The 12,780-nt window shown below is 41.2% G+C and overlaps 1 protein-coding gene across 2 annotated transcripts in view; it reads right to left on the bottom strand.

The window, feature by feature from the left end:
- The window catches only part of syne1a (spectrin repeat containing, nuclear envelope 1a), a 113,652-nt gene that overhangs the window by 72,480 nt on the left and 28,392 nt on the right, over window positions 1-12,780 (bottom strand). For both annotated transcript variants that reach the window (XM_075459619.1, XM_075459620.1), the window contains 17 exons: window positions 12,049-12,202; window positions 11,256-11,911; window positions 10,595-10,774; window positions 10,338-10,491; window positions 9,603-9,761; window positions 8,840-9,022; window positions 8,642-8,743; window positions 8,218-8,421; window positions 6,637-6,844; window positions 5,882-5,994; window positions 5,285-5,490; window positions 5,025-5,186; window positions 4,661-4,940; window positions 4,304-4,476; window positions 3,226-3,535; window positions 2,977-3,141; window positions 57-416 (listed from right to left, as the gene is read on the bottom strand). In XM_075459619.1, coding sequence (XP_075315734.1) covers window positions 57-416; window positions 2,977-3,141; window positions 3,226-3,535; window positions 4,304-4,476; window positions 4,661-4,940; window positions 5,025-5,186; window positions 5,285-5,490; window positions 5,882-5,994; window positions 6,637-6,844; window positions 8,218-8,421; window positions 8,642-8,743; window positions 8,840-9,022; window positions 9,603-9,761; window positions 10,338-10,491; window positions 10,595-10,774; window positions 11,256-11,911; window positions 12,049-12,202 — 3,769 coding nt within the window. The remainder of the gene's footprint in view (window positions 1-56; window positions 417-2,976; window positions 3,142-3,225; window positions 3,536-4,303; window positions 4,477-4,660; window positions 4,941-5,024; window positions 5,187-5,284; window positions 5,491-5,881; window positions 5,995-6,636; window positions 6,845-8,217; window positions 8,422-8,641; window positions 8,744-8,839; window positions 9,023-9,602; window positions 9,762-10,337; window positions 10,492-10,594; window positions 10,775-11,255; window positions 11,912-12,048; window positions 12,203-12,780) is intronic.

Raw genomic sequence — 12,780 nt, 5'->3', positions numbered from 1 at the left:
AAGATGAACAATGAATCATTAATGTTGCCATTATGTGTGTTTCAATCTCACTCTACCTTAGCCAGCTGCCATCCCTCCACTGCCTCCTCGCCGTTACTGCGTCCTTCTGCTTTAATCAGCTCCTGACTCCACCCTCTAAGACGTCCATCAAACTGTTTTAGCTCGTCCTCCAGGCGGGCAGTCAGACGGCTGTATTCCTCCTCTGAAGCTGCAGCAGCGGCAAGGGCCCCCTCCAGGCCATCCCGGGCCCTCAGGGCGGCCCCCTCCCACTGCTCCAGAGCATGTAACAGTGCCCCCAGCTGTCGATCCATGGCCTCACAGCCGCCTGCCGCCGTGTGCTCCGCTGTAGTCGCTGCGCTGCGACGAACCCAGCTGAGGCGATCTCTGCCCTCCAGGAGTCGACACTCTACACGCTCCTGGCAAAACAGAGAAGGTAGATAGGACACAAAGTTGCTACGGAAACTGTGGCTAAGGTAACTATAATAGCTAGATGTGCAGCCTATTCTATTTAAAGCTGCTTATGCAGGGCTTATATCCAGCGTTTTCAGCTCCATCACTTATCTTTACACTGATTCTTTGATTCCCTCTGTGCACCATTAGTAAGATACTGATGTCATGTACCTTCTTTTGTCATTTCAGTTTCTCTCCATCCCCCTATACCTCTATTCCTCGTTCTTTATGGGAAGGCAGCACTTAGTAGGCAGATTATGTGAACAGCAAACACTTGAGTATGATGAGATACCAAAAGACAGAAAAAGAGAATCTAAAAAGAGCATCTGACCATTTCACTGTGTGTGAGTAGTGGTTATGAACATTAACCTTGTAAAAACAAGAAATTATAACCTCTACTGAAATGTTTCACACCATAGCTCTGCGAACACACATTTATATCCGGATAATTAGGGCCCATGTGTACAATTTAAATGCAAATTAATTTGTTCTCACATATTTTCTCACTGCTGTAATTGCAGAATTATTGAACAGGGAAAAGAAAAATCATTGCTCTATTTTTTCATACAAGACAATAATCCATTCTATTGGCTTTAAATTATATCAGGAGAGATTGAGATATTTGGCATTGATATGGGAAACAAGCTGAGAACCAATTCCAATTCCCTACATGATTTACTTTCCTTCATAGTGAGAATCCATTTAGATTAGGTGGGTTCAGTTATCTTCACAAAAGATAACAAGTGTAACACCTCCAGACTGGTTGCAGATCCCAAGAAACAACATACACTCAAAGCATAAGATGCATAAGCAAGGTTAACCTAAGTGTTAATGTGTACAGTGCAGCATCATTACAGTACTATGTAATTATCATTCTGATGTACTTTAATGTATGTTTACAGGTAATACTACAGTATTTCAATAGGCATATTACAAAGGTCTGCCTCTGAACATTGTCATGATAATTATCACTGCAAACTACAACAAAATGGAAACCAAACAAATAAGAATGAATATTGAATTAACTAAACATTTCAGCTTTTATGGCCCATAAAGTGTTCTTTACAATACAATAAAAACCAAGCAAACTCCATCTGCTGATAAGCATTATATGAATGATGTAAAGCTCCAGAAAAGCTGTTACTTGGTGAACTGATGTCCCTGGTAGTTTGTTATATTGAAACATCTGAGAAGTCCTCTGTCAAAACCATTTGGAGAAAGGACCACATTTTCAGAAAAAACACTTTGCATAAAGGTGATGGGCGAAGCATGTGTCTCTCATGATCATGAATTACATTAAACCACTTAGGTCAAACAAGTGTTCCGAGTGGACGCTGATTGGTCCAAACCTGTGGGATTTGGCCACAAAAGGATCATTTAGAGCTTCCAGTGCCAAGATGAATTCTTCTGATTATTATCTTGTGAATTTTGTGAGAATCAAGCCACCTCATGAATTCAATTATTAAGACCAAAACTTTTCTAAAATATGACATATTTATTTTTTAGTACATTAAGCACATTGCTTTGTTGGAATGTCACTGACATTGTATAAAACACACCTTTGTACGCTACCCTTCAATAGCCCTGTCACCTGCCGGAAAACCTATTTTTCCTCTGATGTTAGTCAATTTGTTCTTGGCAAAAAGCAAGGTAAAGAAAGTAGGGATTTCTCAATCTCAACTATGGCACTGTGGTCCAAACCAAGACATTTTTTTGTTTGATCTGTTTCAGGGTCACTTGGCACACCTTAACTATCTCTGTTGTTTTATTATGTCGCCATTGTTCTATGTAATTAACACATGTCTAATTAGCACATTAATAATTGCATTATTGAAGCACCCTCCCAACATGCCATTGATAATATACATGAGTATTTTCTTTGCATGAACAAAACAGTTGCAACTCATGAATATAATTCAATCAGTGGGTAAAAGAGGGATAATGTGAGACAGACAAAGTAGGACGTTTCAGGGAAACAGGTAATGTAATTCAAATATGCTGCGTTCACTGTCATCATGGCACAAAATGCTGCCTTTAGATTAATCATGGAACTATTTTGATATATAAATTTATCCGTTTTAGATTTCCTAGCTTAAATTTATTAATGTTACACTCTGGGTAATAAAGGATGATATAGAAAAAAACAACAACATTTGTTTACAAGGTTTTGGTATTATTATTGTTCAGTTTGAAAACATGTTAGAATATATGCTGCACTTGTTAAGAGATGACCTTTGAGATGCTTTCATTTATATGAAACTTTACGTAGTTATTTTAATCATAAAATGTTTCAATAACTTTATGTACAGTACTTATGGTAGTACCACTGTGCACTGTTGAAAAATGCAGGTATTAGATTGACACTCGGTACCGACAGATACTCAAACTTAAATTACTTGGATTGGTGTCAAGGACAAAAAATCTTGATTGGGACAGCCATAATAATAATTAATTTTAATTAAAAAAAAAATAGTAAAATATATATTATACCATTTTTGAAGTCATCTATTTGATACTCTTCCTTACCCGCACGTCTGACAGTTTCTTTTTGATGGAGGTAGAGTCTCCCGATGTATCAGACCAATGCTGTAGCTCCTCTCCTGCAGTCATCAGCCAATCAGTGAGCTCCCGAACAGACTCCAGGTAGTCCTGGTGCTCCAACACCACTGCCTGTGCCAGACGTACTCTCTCCTACAAAATTATTGTAAATCATTATAGTAACCTTCTGAAAGAGGTTAAAGGTCTTTTTTAGAGAGACAGTAACAATATCTTTACCTCCACCAAAGCTGTGAGGTCATCGAAATGCACTTGTAGCTGAGTGCGTGCACCATGGTTGAAGCTCGCATCACCGGTCTTCTTGAACAGTTCTCTGGCTTTCTCTTCAAGGCTGGAAAGTGCCATCTGGTGGTCCTCCAGGTCAGCCAGCAGGGCTCTAAGTCTTTCGAGCTGGGAGGCCTTCTCTCTGGGTCCTGGCTGCGGTGTAAGAGGAGCACATACCTCCCGTTTGACAGTCTCCATCCAACCTTGAAGCTGTGTAGCCGTCTCAAGGTATCCTCCCCACTGAGAGACAGTCCACTCTAATCGACTGCAGAGATCACACAGTTTTAATAATAGAAATGTTTGAAAAGTATCCAACGTGAGTGAAATAGAAATTATCAGTAATACGAGCCAAGTGTCTTTATCCCCTTTTATCAGGAGGTTCAAACACACAGACACTGATACACTCCCACAATTTTCCTTGCCATCTGTCAGCTCTGCATGCTCAAATAACGCCAATATCCACACACTAACGCGCACCTCTTCTTCACCTGCTACCCCTCGCCTCCTGTTATTGCTTTCCCCTTAAAACACAAACACACCCCATGTGTGACCCACTGTTTGCCATCCACCATTTAGTCCCTAATGAGATCAATTTTCTTTTTATAGGAGGGACCATAAATGCTCAATTAGACACACACACAAGCCAGTGCATGTGAATGCTGACATGCTCACACACATGCAGCAGAGGGCAAACAAAGATGCATCAATCAGATTTAGAAAATTTGACAAATACTTCTCATTATGAATTCAACTTAATGGTAATTAATAGTACTGACACATAATCTATCATGATGAAAATAATATGTTCCCTGGCGGGAGAATTTTTGGCACACGGACAAATGGGCTCTAAAATCTCCTCAGGCAAACGTTTTTAATGGATCACGAAAAAAGCAAAAAATGGCTGAAACTCATTTCTGTACAGTTACAGCACATTGCAGGATAATAAAAGGTAGGCTTTTCTTTTTTTTAAATGAGGTTATTTACTGTGCTAACCAGTAAGTCTAAATATATGGGGATAATACCATCCAAGTACCTGTGGCAGCTCATGGCAGTGACAAGTAGCGTGGCCCATGCATCCTCCACTTCCTGTAGCTGAGAGCGGACCACTTCCTGTCCAGCAGCTCCATAGCTGCGCAGGGCCAGCTCACCCTTACCCATTGCCATATTCAGCTTGACCTCCCCTTCTCCCTTCAAAAGCAGGATGTCCTGCGCAAACAGAGCAGAGTCTGGCCTTAGAAAAGAGTTTAGGATGAAGAAGTTTCCAAAGCAAACAGCTCCCTCTTGTGTTCATGGGAACCACCACACATTGTAACAGCAGGGGATCCTTGCTTAATTTTTTTAAATCAAATATGATTTTAAGTGGAAATGTTTGAGCCGTCTCCCGCCTCACCTGCACAGTCTCCAGCCTCTGCTCTAACTGCTCTTTGGTCCCCATCGTGCTATCTACTGTACCCAGTCGCTCTTGGATCTCCTCCAGCCAAGCCCAAACTCCCTGGAGGGTTTCTCCAAAAGCCTGACTCTCCTGGCAGCCTCGCAGTCTCTCCCTGGCTGCCTTAAGTAGGGCCTGATACTCCATCTGGAGTTGGCCTGTCACTCTGACCTCTCCTCCCGACCCCCGGCCGCATTCAGACAGAGTCTGGGCCTCTTGACAGAGACGCTCAATAGACTCCCTGAAAAAAGAAAACAATATTATGTTGCTCTGCTGATTTTACAACACATACAACATATGGCCAAAGGCTCCCACGGATACAGACCTTCTTGCTATCAGATCCTTATTGAGGTTTTCCATTCTCTCCAGCTCTTCTGTGGTGTCTGGGGGTTCTTGCTGGCTATCGGCCCCGAGAGAAAGCTCACTTTTGAGTCTGAGATCCATCTGCCTCAGCCAGTCTCTTATACCCTCGACACAGTCATCAAAACTAGAATATAAGAGGAATCGAAAGGAAATTTGACAAGAAGCATATTTCTCTATAAGTGAAATTCATAAATGTAAGACATTACAAGAGTAATGACTTACTTTTTTAGGAGGTTAATACTCTCTTGCAAGCCCTGTTGGCTCTGAGAGCAGCTGTCCAGGTAGTTTTTCCACTCTCTCTGACAGGAGGAGAGATTCTCTTGGACCTGTGCTGCTCCAGCTTTGCTCAGGTGGAGCTGGAGCCTCTCAGCCTCCTTGAAAACCTGAGAGAGACGCTTTTCACCCTCTGATGTCTGCTCAACTGACACCTGAGGAGTACAAAAGAAGCATGTTGCAAATTAGAACTGACAAGTCATTGTTAAACCAAAGAAACAAAGAGCCACAGCCCTCAGGGGTGAGATAATATTGCACATAGGTAATGCATACTCTACTTTAAATTTTGATTGAGAAATACTGACAATTGAAAATTATGTGAAATGTAAGAAACTCGCTTTTAAATATTTAAATCTTTAACATGATAAAATTACCTTATGACTTTACAAATAAATTCAGCACTAAATTTTGGTTTAACTAAGTTAGCTTGCATGCAGGTGTTATGTGTGACGACTGAAGAGAGCTTTTGGTTTACTGCATTGCCACAACATTGCAATGCCACACAATATGAGAAATACAGCATTAAAGTAGGACATATAACAGTACCTTAAGTCTTTGCAACTTGGCTCCAACGACGATAACATCTCCTGATTGGTTAAAACAGTCTTTCAGCTCCAACTTTAGATCTGCAAGCCAGGACTTGAAGCCTTGGACAAGCTCTGCTTTGAGGGACAGAGAGAACAGAAAAGCTAAAAGCAAAAGAATTACCACGTAATAAGCTGAAGGATAACCAACTTGAGACCAATAATCAAAGCTACGATTCAAAAGTGAAAGAACCAGAAGTAGAAGAGCGAGTAGAGGTTATGTGTTGAGGCAGATGGGAAGTGTGGGCGTGTCCTCGCTATCCAGTGCTAGGTTGCCCTGGCAACAAGCCCAAAATGAGTCCCTCGAGAGCAGATGTGACGAGAGCAACATTACTCTCCGAGGCACAGGTGTGTGTTGAAGCAATGAGAGTGCATCAGTGTACCTGATAGTGTGTGTCGATGCAGTGTGGGTTTTAGTGGGCGGATTGAATGTGCTCCGGGGAAAAACGGAAGATAATCAACAGCAAATCTGTTGCACTGCTAACATGAATGGATAACACTGATTTGTGATTGTATACTGTTTGACTGGATAATTATGAGATTTTAAGCACTGTTAGGAGGCTAATTTCTTATCAACGGAGAATAAGTAATAATGTGAATTAAGTCTTTGATAAATCACTCAGTGTTGATAATAAAGAAATTGGTTTAAAAAGCATCTGATGAAGACCATCAAAATGAATCCCAATCTCAACAAAACCAAATCATTATGTATCTTACCGTTGAAGTGTAGCAATAGTCCATCCTGCAGGTTGCCCCTGGTCTTTGCGCAGCGTTGGGCAACAGTCTCTGTTCGCTTGGCGATGGAGGTGAGATCAGAGGAGAGGCGTGACAACTCCTGAGAGGGATGCGATCTGCAAAGGGACGTCAGGGTATCTCTAGCCAAGTCCATGTCTGCCCTCTGTTGCTGCACAACACTCTGCAGGTCCTTAAATGAAAAACAGTGAAATATAAGAGCACATACTTTAGTATGTTTACATTTATGGCTACGGCAAGGTGGAACAACACTGATGTATTTTCCTTACAAAGAGCCAGATTTTCTTTTAATCTTTTAATATGGTCTTGAGCAATAGTTCCCAAGACATTCTGACGGTCTGCTCGTGTCGCTCATTTACACTCCAGTCCTTGTATCTCACAATTCTCATAGAAATTGTTTTTTGTTTGTTAAGGCACTAAACACTAAAACATAAATCATTCAAGCATAAAAAGGTGCCTTAGTCAATGGATGAACCAGTGCTGTGTCCACACATAACAGAGAACTCAGCAAAGAGACAGTTGTATCTTGATAAATTGTATCTTTAGCTTTGTTACAAGCAGCCTGTCAAAAAGCTATTTTCCAATATTTGGCATATCTCGGCTTGGTGTGCAGTATGCCCTTAAAAGTAAGAACTGACAGGCCTAAAAAAGTATCCACAGCAGAGGAATAGTATCTGAAAGAGATGTTGTTATGAAATAGAACAAAAATGCAGCAAAATGCTAACAGGGCACGAGAGATGAATATAGCTCCTCAGTTATTCCACCTATTGTTCACTGACGCCTTATCAAAAATGGTCTCCATGGAAGGTTGGCTGTCAAGAAGCCATTCTTAAGGAAGGGAAACAGGGAGAAAAGCTGAGGTATGCCAAATGACACAAGAACTGGACTGAAAATCAGTGGCAACAGGTCTTATAGAGGGATGAATCCTCCCCAGAGCCCGAACCTCAACATTATTGAAGCAGTGTGGGATCATCTTGACAGGGAACAGAACAAAAGGTACCCAGCATCCAAAGAAGAGCTTTGAAATATCCTTCAAGAAGCCTGGAGAACTATTCCTGACTACTTAAAGAAATGACAAGAAAGCTGTTCTAAGAAGATTTGGTCCGTGTTGAAGAATTAAGCTGATCATAACAAATATTGATTTTCAAACTCATTAGTATTGCACAAGTTCTTAATTTTACTTAAAACACTGCAGCCATTTCCCATTTTTGTTACAATATATAAAGAAATGAGGGATGGCTTAAGACTGTTGCGCGGCATTACATATTTGTATTTTATTTAGTGTATCTCTCTGTTCTGAAACACGAGTCTCTTCTTGCTCAGCCGTTGATGATTTGTTGTGGTGTGTAACATCTGTCCACATATGGAGGGTCAAGAATGAGGACAGAAGATGAGATGCGTGATATTAACTTTTTTTCAGGAGAAAAGATGAAAAATGAAAGGAAAAGCAAGCAACATTTTTCTAAAGGTACCTTTTAAGGTTTGTATAGAAATTTAAATTTAGTTTGTTCTTGTGCCACTAACTAAAGGAAATGATACTCATACCTTAACTGTACAAATGTCTTCAAGGGGAGTTGCTTCGGTGAGGTCTGATAAGGAACCCTCAACAGTCTCCAGCCGCTCTGTCATCTGGGACATGAGGTCGTCAAGTCGCTGCTTCTGGAAGTTGAAGTAGGTCAGAGTGTGTTTGACCTGATTGTACACTTCCTGTGCATGGAACATTTTCTTCCTCAGATCGGACTCCAGAACCTGGTTGAGAAAAATCAGTTGGCACCATTTATAACCAAAGGCAGATTGTTAGATTGCTAAAAGCTACAAAAGTAGTCAGTGAGCTTGAGCCCATCTTTATATCTTGGAAGTTTGTTATGCATTGCCTGAGAAGCACCTGATAAAGCTGCATACTGCTGGAAGTATGTGTAGTGAACCCTAAATTCGTCAATCCTTTATTTCCATTCCCCATCATATTCACCTGCATTTGAATCGGCGTTTCCTGCAGTTTGGCTCGCTCCTTCAGTTCTGCTACTCTGTCCTGCAGGACATCCAGCATCTGCTCTCTCTTTTCGACCTCAGCCTGTAGATCAAAGTACAGTTAAATCACTTCAACCTCACTGAGCATTACACCACCATCACCATTCACACACATCTAGACCACCCAGACTGCTCTGACCTGAAAGGTGGCAAGATGGGCCTCTGCCGGCTCCTTGTCGCAAAGACTGGCGACAGTATCGGTGAGATCACAGATAGAGGTTGCTGTCCATTGGTTGATGTTCTGCTCCATGGCCTTGAGGTCATCCCAAAGCGCGACACAGTATCCAAGTCTCTCTGTGTTTGTTTGTATTTTCTCTGAGACCTGAAAAAACACAGAACAGCAGTCTATCTGAGGACAGAACAGAATATATCTCAATCAACAAGAGAGGAGGAGTCCGTCTCCTTTGTGTTTGGTCGTCTCTCGCTTTAACAAGAGATGGTATGCTTTACTGGGAGGTGGAGGCAAATCGAGGCATAATTAGTTTGACAGATGTGGGAGTGAGAAATGAGGGAGACACAGAAAGGCAGATAACATGTCTAGACATGTTTGTTTTTCTGTCTCATTTGTGACAGCTGAGCAGCCAACTAGATTCTAAAAGATGTGAAATTTATTTTAAAAAACAGCTGAGATATAAACACCATTAAAAAGAGCGATGGAACACCTGTATGGCCGAGTTTGACTGTGGACATCAGGGATTTGTTTTTACAGCAAACAACCCAACAGATTTCTTCCGAATTTTGATAGTGATTATTATATTTCAGATCCAAACCTAACAGTTTCTGGGAAAGTGTCAAATGATGGATATTTGTTTTTAATTCTTACATTCTGACATTTTCTTTATCACAACACATTTTACTGAAGCAGGTGCATGACATAGCGTGTGGTATGAAGCACCACTTACCACCAGCCACTGGTCTCTGAGTGTCTCCATGTCTTTTTGGATGCAACAAATATCAGCGTTAGGAACCTTTTCCAGTTCTCTCTGCAGGTCCTCCACTGTGCAGATGAGTTGGTCCATCTCCTCCCGTTTTTCTCTAAGCTCAGCTTGGATGGTCTCATGCTACAGTGAGACAGAACAGAGCAGAGAGAATGACCACAGGCCACCACTAGAGGGGGAGATAAAACACAACCTAGAAGACTGAGAGACACTGGATTCACTGACTAATATACAGTATAAGAAAAATACTGCACATTACAGACAGTCACCACCCAGAAATTTGTGTATTTCTCTGATGGATCAACAACATTCTGCCTCTCGTGTCAGCAAAGTTGAAAGCTTTTTCTTAGTTCATAAAAAGATTAAGTTTCTGATATCCACATTTTTCACAGGAGAGCAACAAATCAAAGTTGAAACTTGAAGGTTTTGGTGAAGTTATAACACAAGTTACATGTAGTAATAGGAGAAATGTTGACTTGTCATAGCAGGAAAATCTGAGGTAATGATGGCTCAGTCCATCTGTGCCAACATGCACCAGACACTAGGATCCTGAAGCTACTTCACCTAAACAGACTAAAAGGGTTAGTTTTAATGGACATACTGTCCTGTGTGTCAGGAATTTTAAAGATCAACAATGTTATCTATAAGGAGGATTCAACATTGATGAAAACCTTCATATAAAAACAAAAATGTACTAACTCTTGTGAAAGTAATTTTAGCCTCCTGAGCGTTATGGTTATGGTCCGGCAGATTGTGAGCAACAGCTTGAGCATTCTCCAAAACAGTGGCGAGGATTGACTTCAGGTGGAGGAACAAGCGAAGAAGATCTACCACAACTCCACTCTGTTCCTGACTACAAGTGAAGAGAGAGGTCAAAGTTATTACTTTTTAAGTGGCAGTGAATCTGGGATCACTAAAATAAGAGAGAGGTAAATATCATCATCGCAATGCCTTACCTATGGGTTATCAGTATCTTCACATTTTCCCAGGCTGTCTTAACAAATGTGACCTCCCTGAGAGCTTCTCCTGCCAGCTCACTGTCTCTCTGGGACAGCTGGTTTCCCTTCTCTTCCAACCATCGCTGGGAGTGCTGCAGGGACTGGAGCTCATCCTCCAGCTGGACAAAGAAACGCAGCCTGGGAGAAAAAGATCCAGAAGAAAACAATAGGGATTATTAGCCTAATTCCAGCATTATATATCTCATTCTAAAGGAGATAAAAACCTGAATGGACTTGTCCATCTGGAATTTGGCTTCAATAATGTACAGTTTGTTCTTAAGGAGTTTGGCATGCAGCAGATCTCTGAATCGGAAGCTCACATGATGCGTTTGAGAATAGAAATGATTTGACAAAAAATCTCAAAGATTCATATAGAGAAACTGAACAACAACTGCACAAAAACAATCTTAATAATTTCAAATCAATTCAGTGATTTTAATAGAAATGAGAAACATGCTGCACTGCTTCCACTTTTCCAGTGGAATTGTTATTAAGTGGATCACATAAAATCTTAAAAGCGAATGTGTGAGGCTATATATGCGACTGACTCTTTGATGTTCTCCTCCATTCTCGTCATAATTTTATATCAACTATGATGTCTTCCTTTGAATGTGGATACCTGTTTTGAAAGGCCTGTACAGAGCATTCCCGGGCCCCCTCGTGCCTTGCATCATCCTCCAGTTTCTTCAAATTCTTCATCACCTCCTCTTTTCTCTCCCTGAAAGAACACCACAAGGCCCCTAAAGCATCTGCTTCACTTTGTCTCCATCCAACACCCCTCTGTACCTCCTCCAGAGCCATTGTGAGGGCCACTGCTTGTCCTCTACAAGATGTTCTTCCCTGAGGATGGCTGACGTCTTTAGAGCCCCTCCACTCTGCTCCACAAAGATGCAGGTGTGCCTTGCTTAGCTGTCCATCGAAACCAACTGCCTCAGCCTCAAGCCGGGCCACATCTTTAGCCACTTCCACTATTCCACGATGCAGTTCTTCAACTTTGGAGTGGTCCCAGCTCCCCCTGCCCTCCACTGCTTCACGAAGGCGCCGCACAGCTTCAGCTGCAGTCTTATGCTTCTCAAGGAAAGTTTTCAACTCAGTCAAACACTCTTTACGAACATACAGGAGACGCTGTGATTCACTGAGGGGTTGTAGGCAGTCCTCCCTCCAGCCCTGGAGCTGCTGTTGAGCCTCAGAAGTGGAACAGTGAAGCAGCACAGACTCCCTTTGATGGAGAGCCTCTCTCAGAGATTCATTTTCCTGTAGTTGTGCCTCATGCTCCTGCAGCAAGATTGTCCAATTAGACACATTTATACCATCTCCAACAATAATCTGTATAAATTCTCTTACTACAACTGCTCTAATAAAAATAGCCCATAAAGGACATCATTGTTGAAAACAAATTAATGATTTCTCACCTTTAGCTGAGTGATTGAAGCCTCAAGATCCAAAATATCAACATAAGAAGAGCTTCTCAAGCCAGACAGGAAGTTTTCACTCCTTTGTGTCACAGTCAGTAGAGTCTGATCAAACTGCTCCAACTGCTCCAAGTGTAACTCCAGCAGCTTACACCTAATAAGGGGACCGAAGACAGTTTGAATTATGAATGTGAAAGTGATTAGAAGGGATGCATAAAATATATGGGCAGCTATTCAGTTACTTGACAGCAATAGGCTCATCGACATCATGGGATAAGATCAATCAATGGCAGCAGTGACCAATATTTATCTGGTGCATCCCGGCTGTGTTGCATTGACAAGATTTAATGACATTTAACGCACAAAGCCCCCCCCCCAAAAAAAACAATGTTAGGCCATGTAAGCACTGAAAAGACGTTCAGCTGGCAGTGATTCAAAAGGCAAAAAGGTCCATTGAAACAGTCCTTTTTGAACAGAAAAGATCGTTTTATGTGAAAAGCTACACATTTTTTGTACATATTTCAATGATTCATTTGTGCTAATTCAAAGACGAATAGCTAAAATACTTTAAAATATTAATTTATTTTTTCATTTTAAATATATATATATATATGTATGTTTCTTGAATGACAAAAATTAATTACAAAAACAGTTTGTAATGGCTATCAAGAAAAAGTATGCCATTTTGCCCAGAGTTCAACAATCTGTGCATCCCTAGTGATTAACCCTTTA

This window comes from Odontesthes bonariensis, chromosome 24 (genome assembly GCF_027942865.1).
Source record: "Odontesthes bonariensis isolate fOdoBon6 chromosome 24, fOdoBon6.hap1, whole genome shotgun sequence".
In the NCBI taxonomy this organism is placed as follows: domain Eukaryota; kingdom Metazoa; phylum Chordata; class Actinopteri; order Atheriniformes; family Atherinopsidae; genus Odontesthes; species Odontesthes bonariensis.
This window is presented reverse-complemented; position numbering and strand designations above follow the sequence as displayed.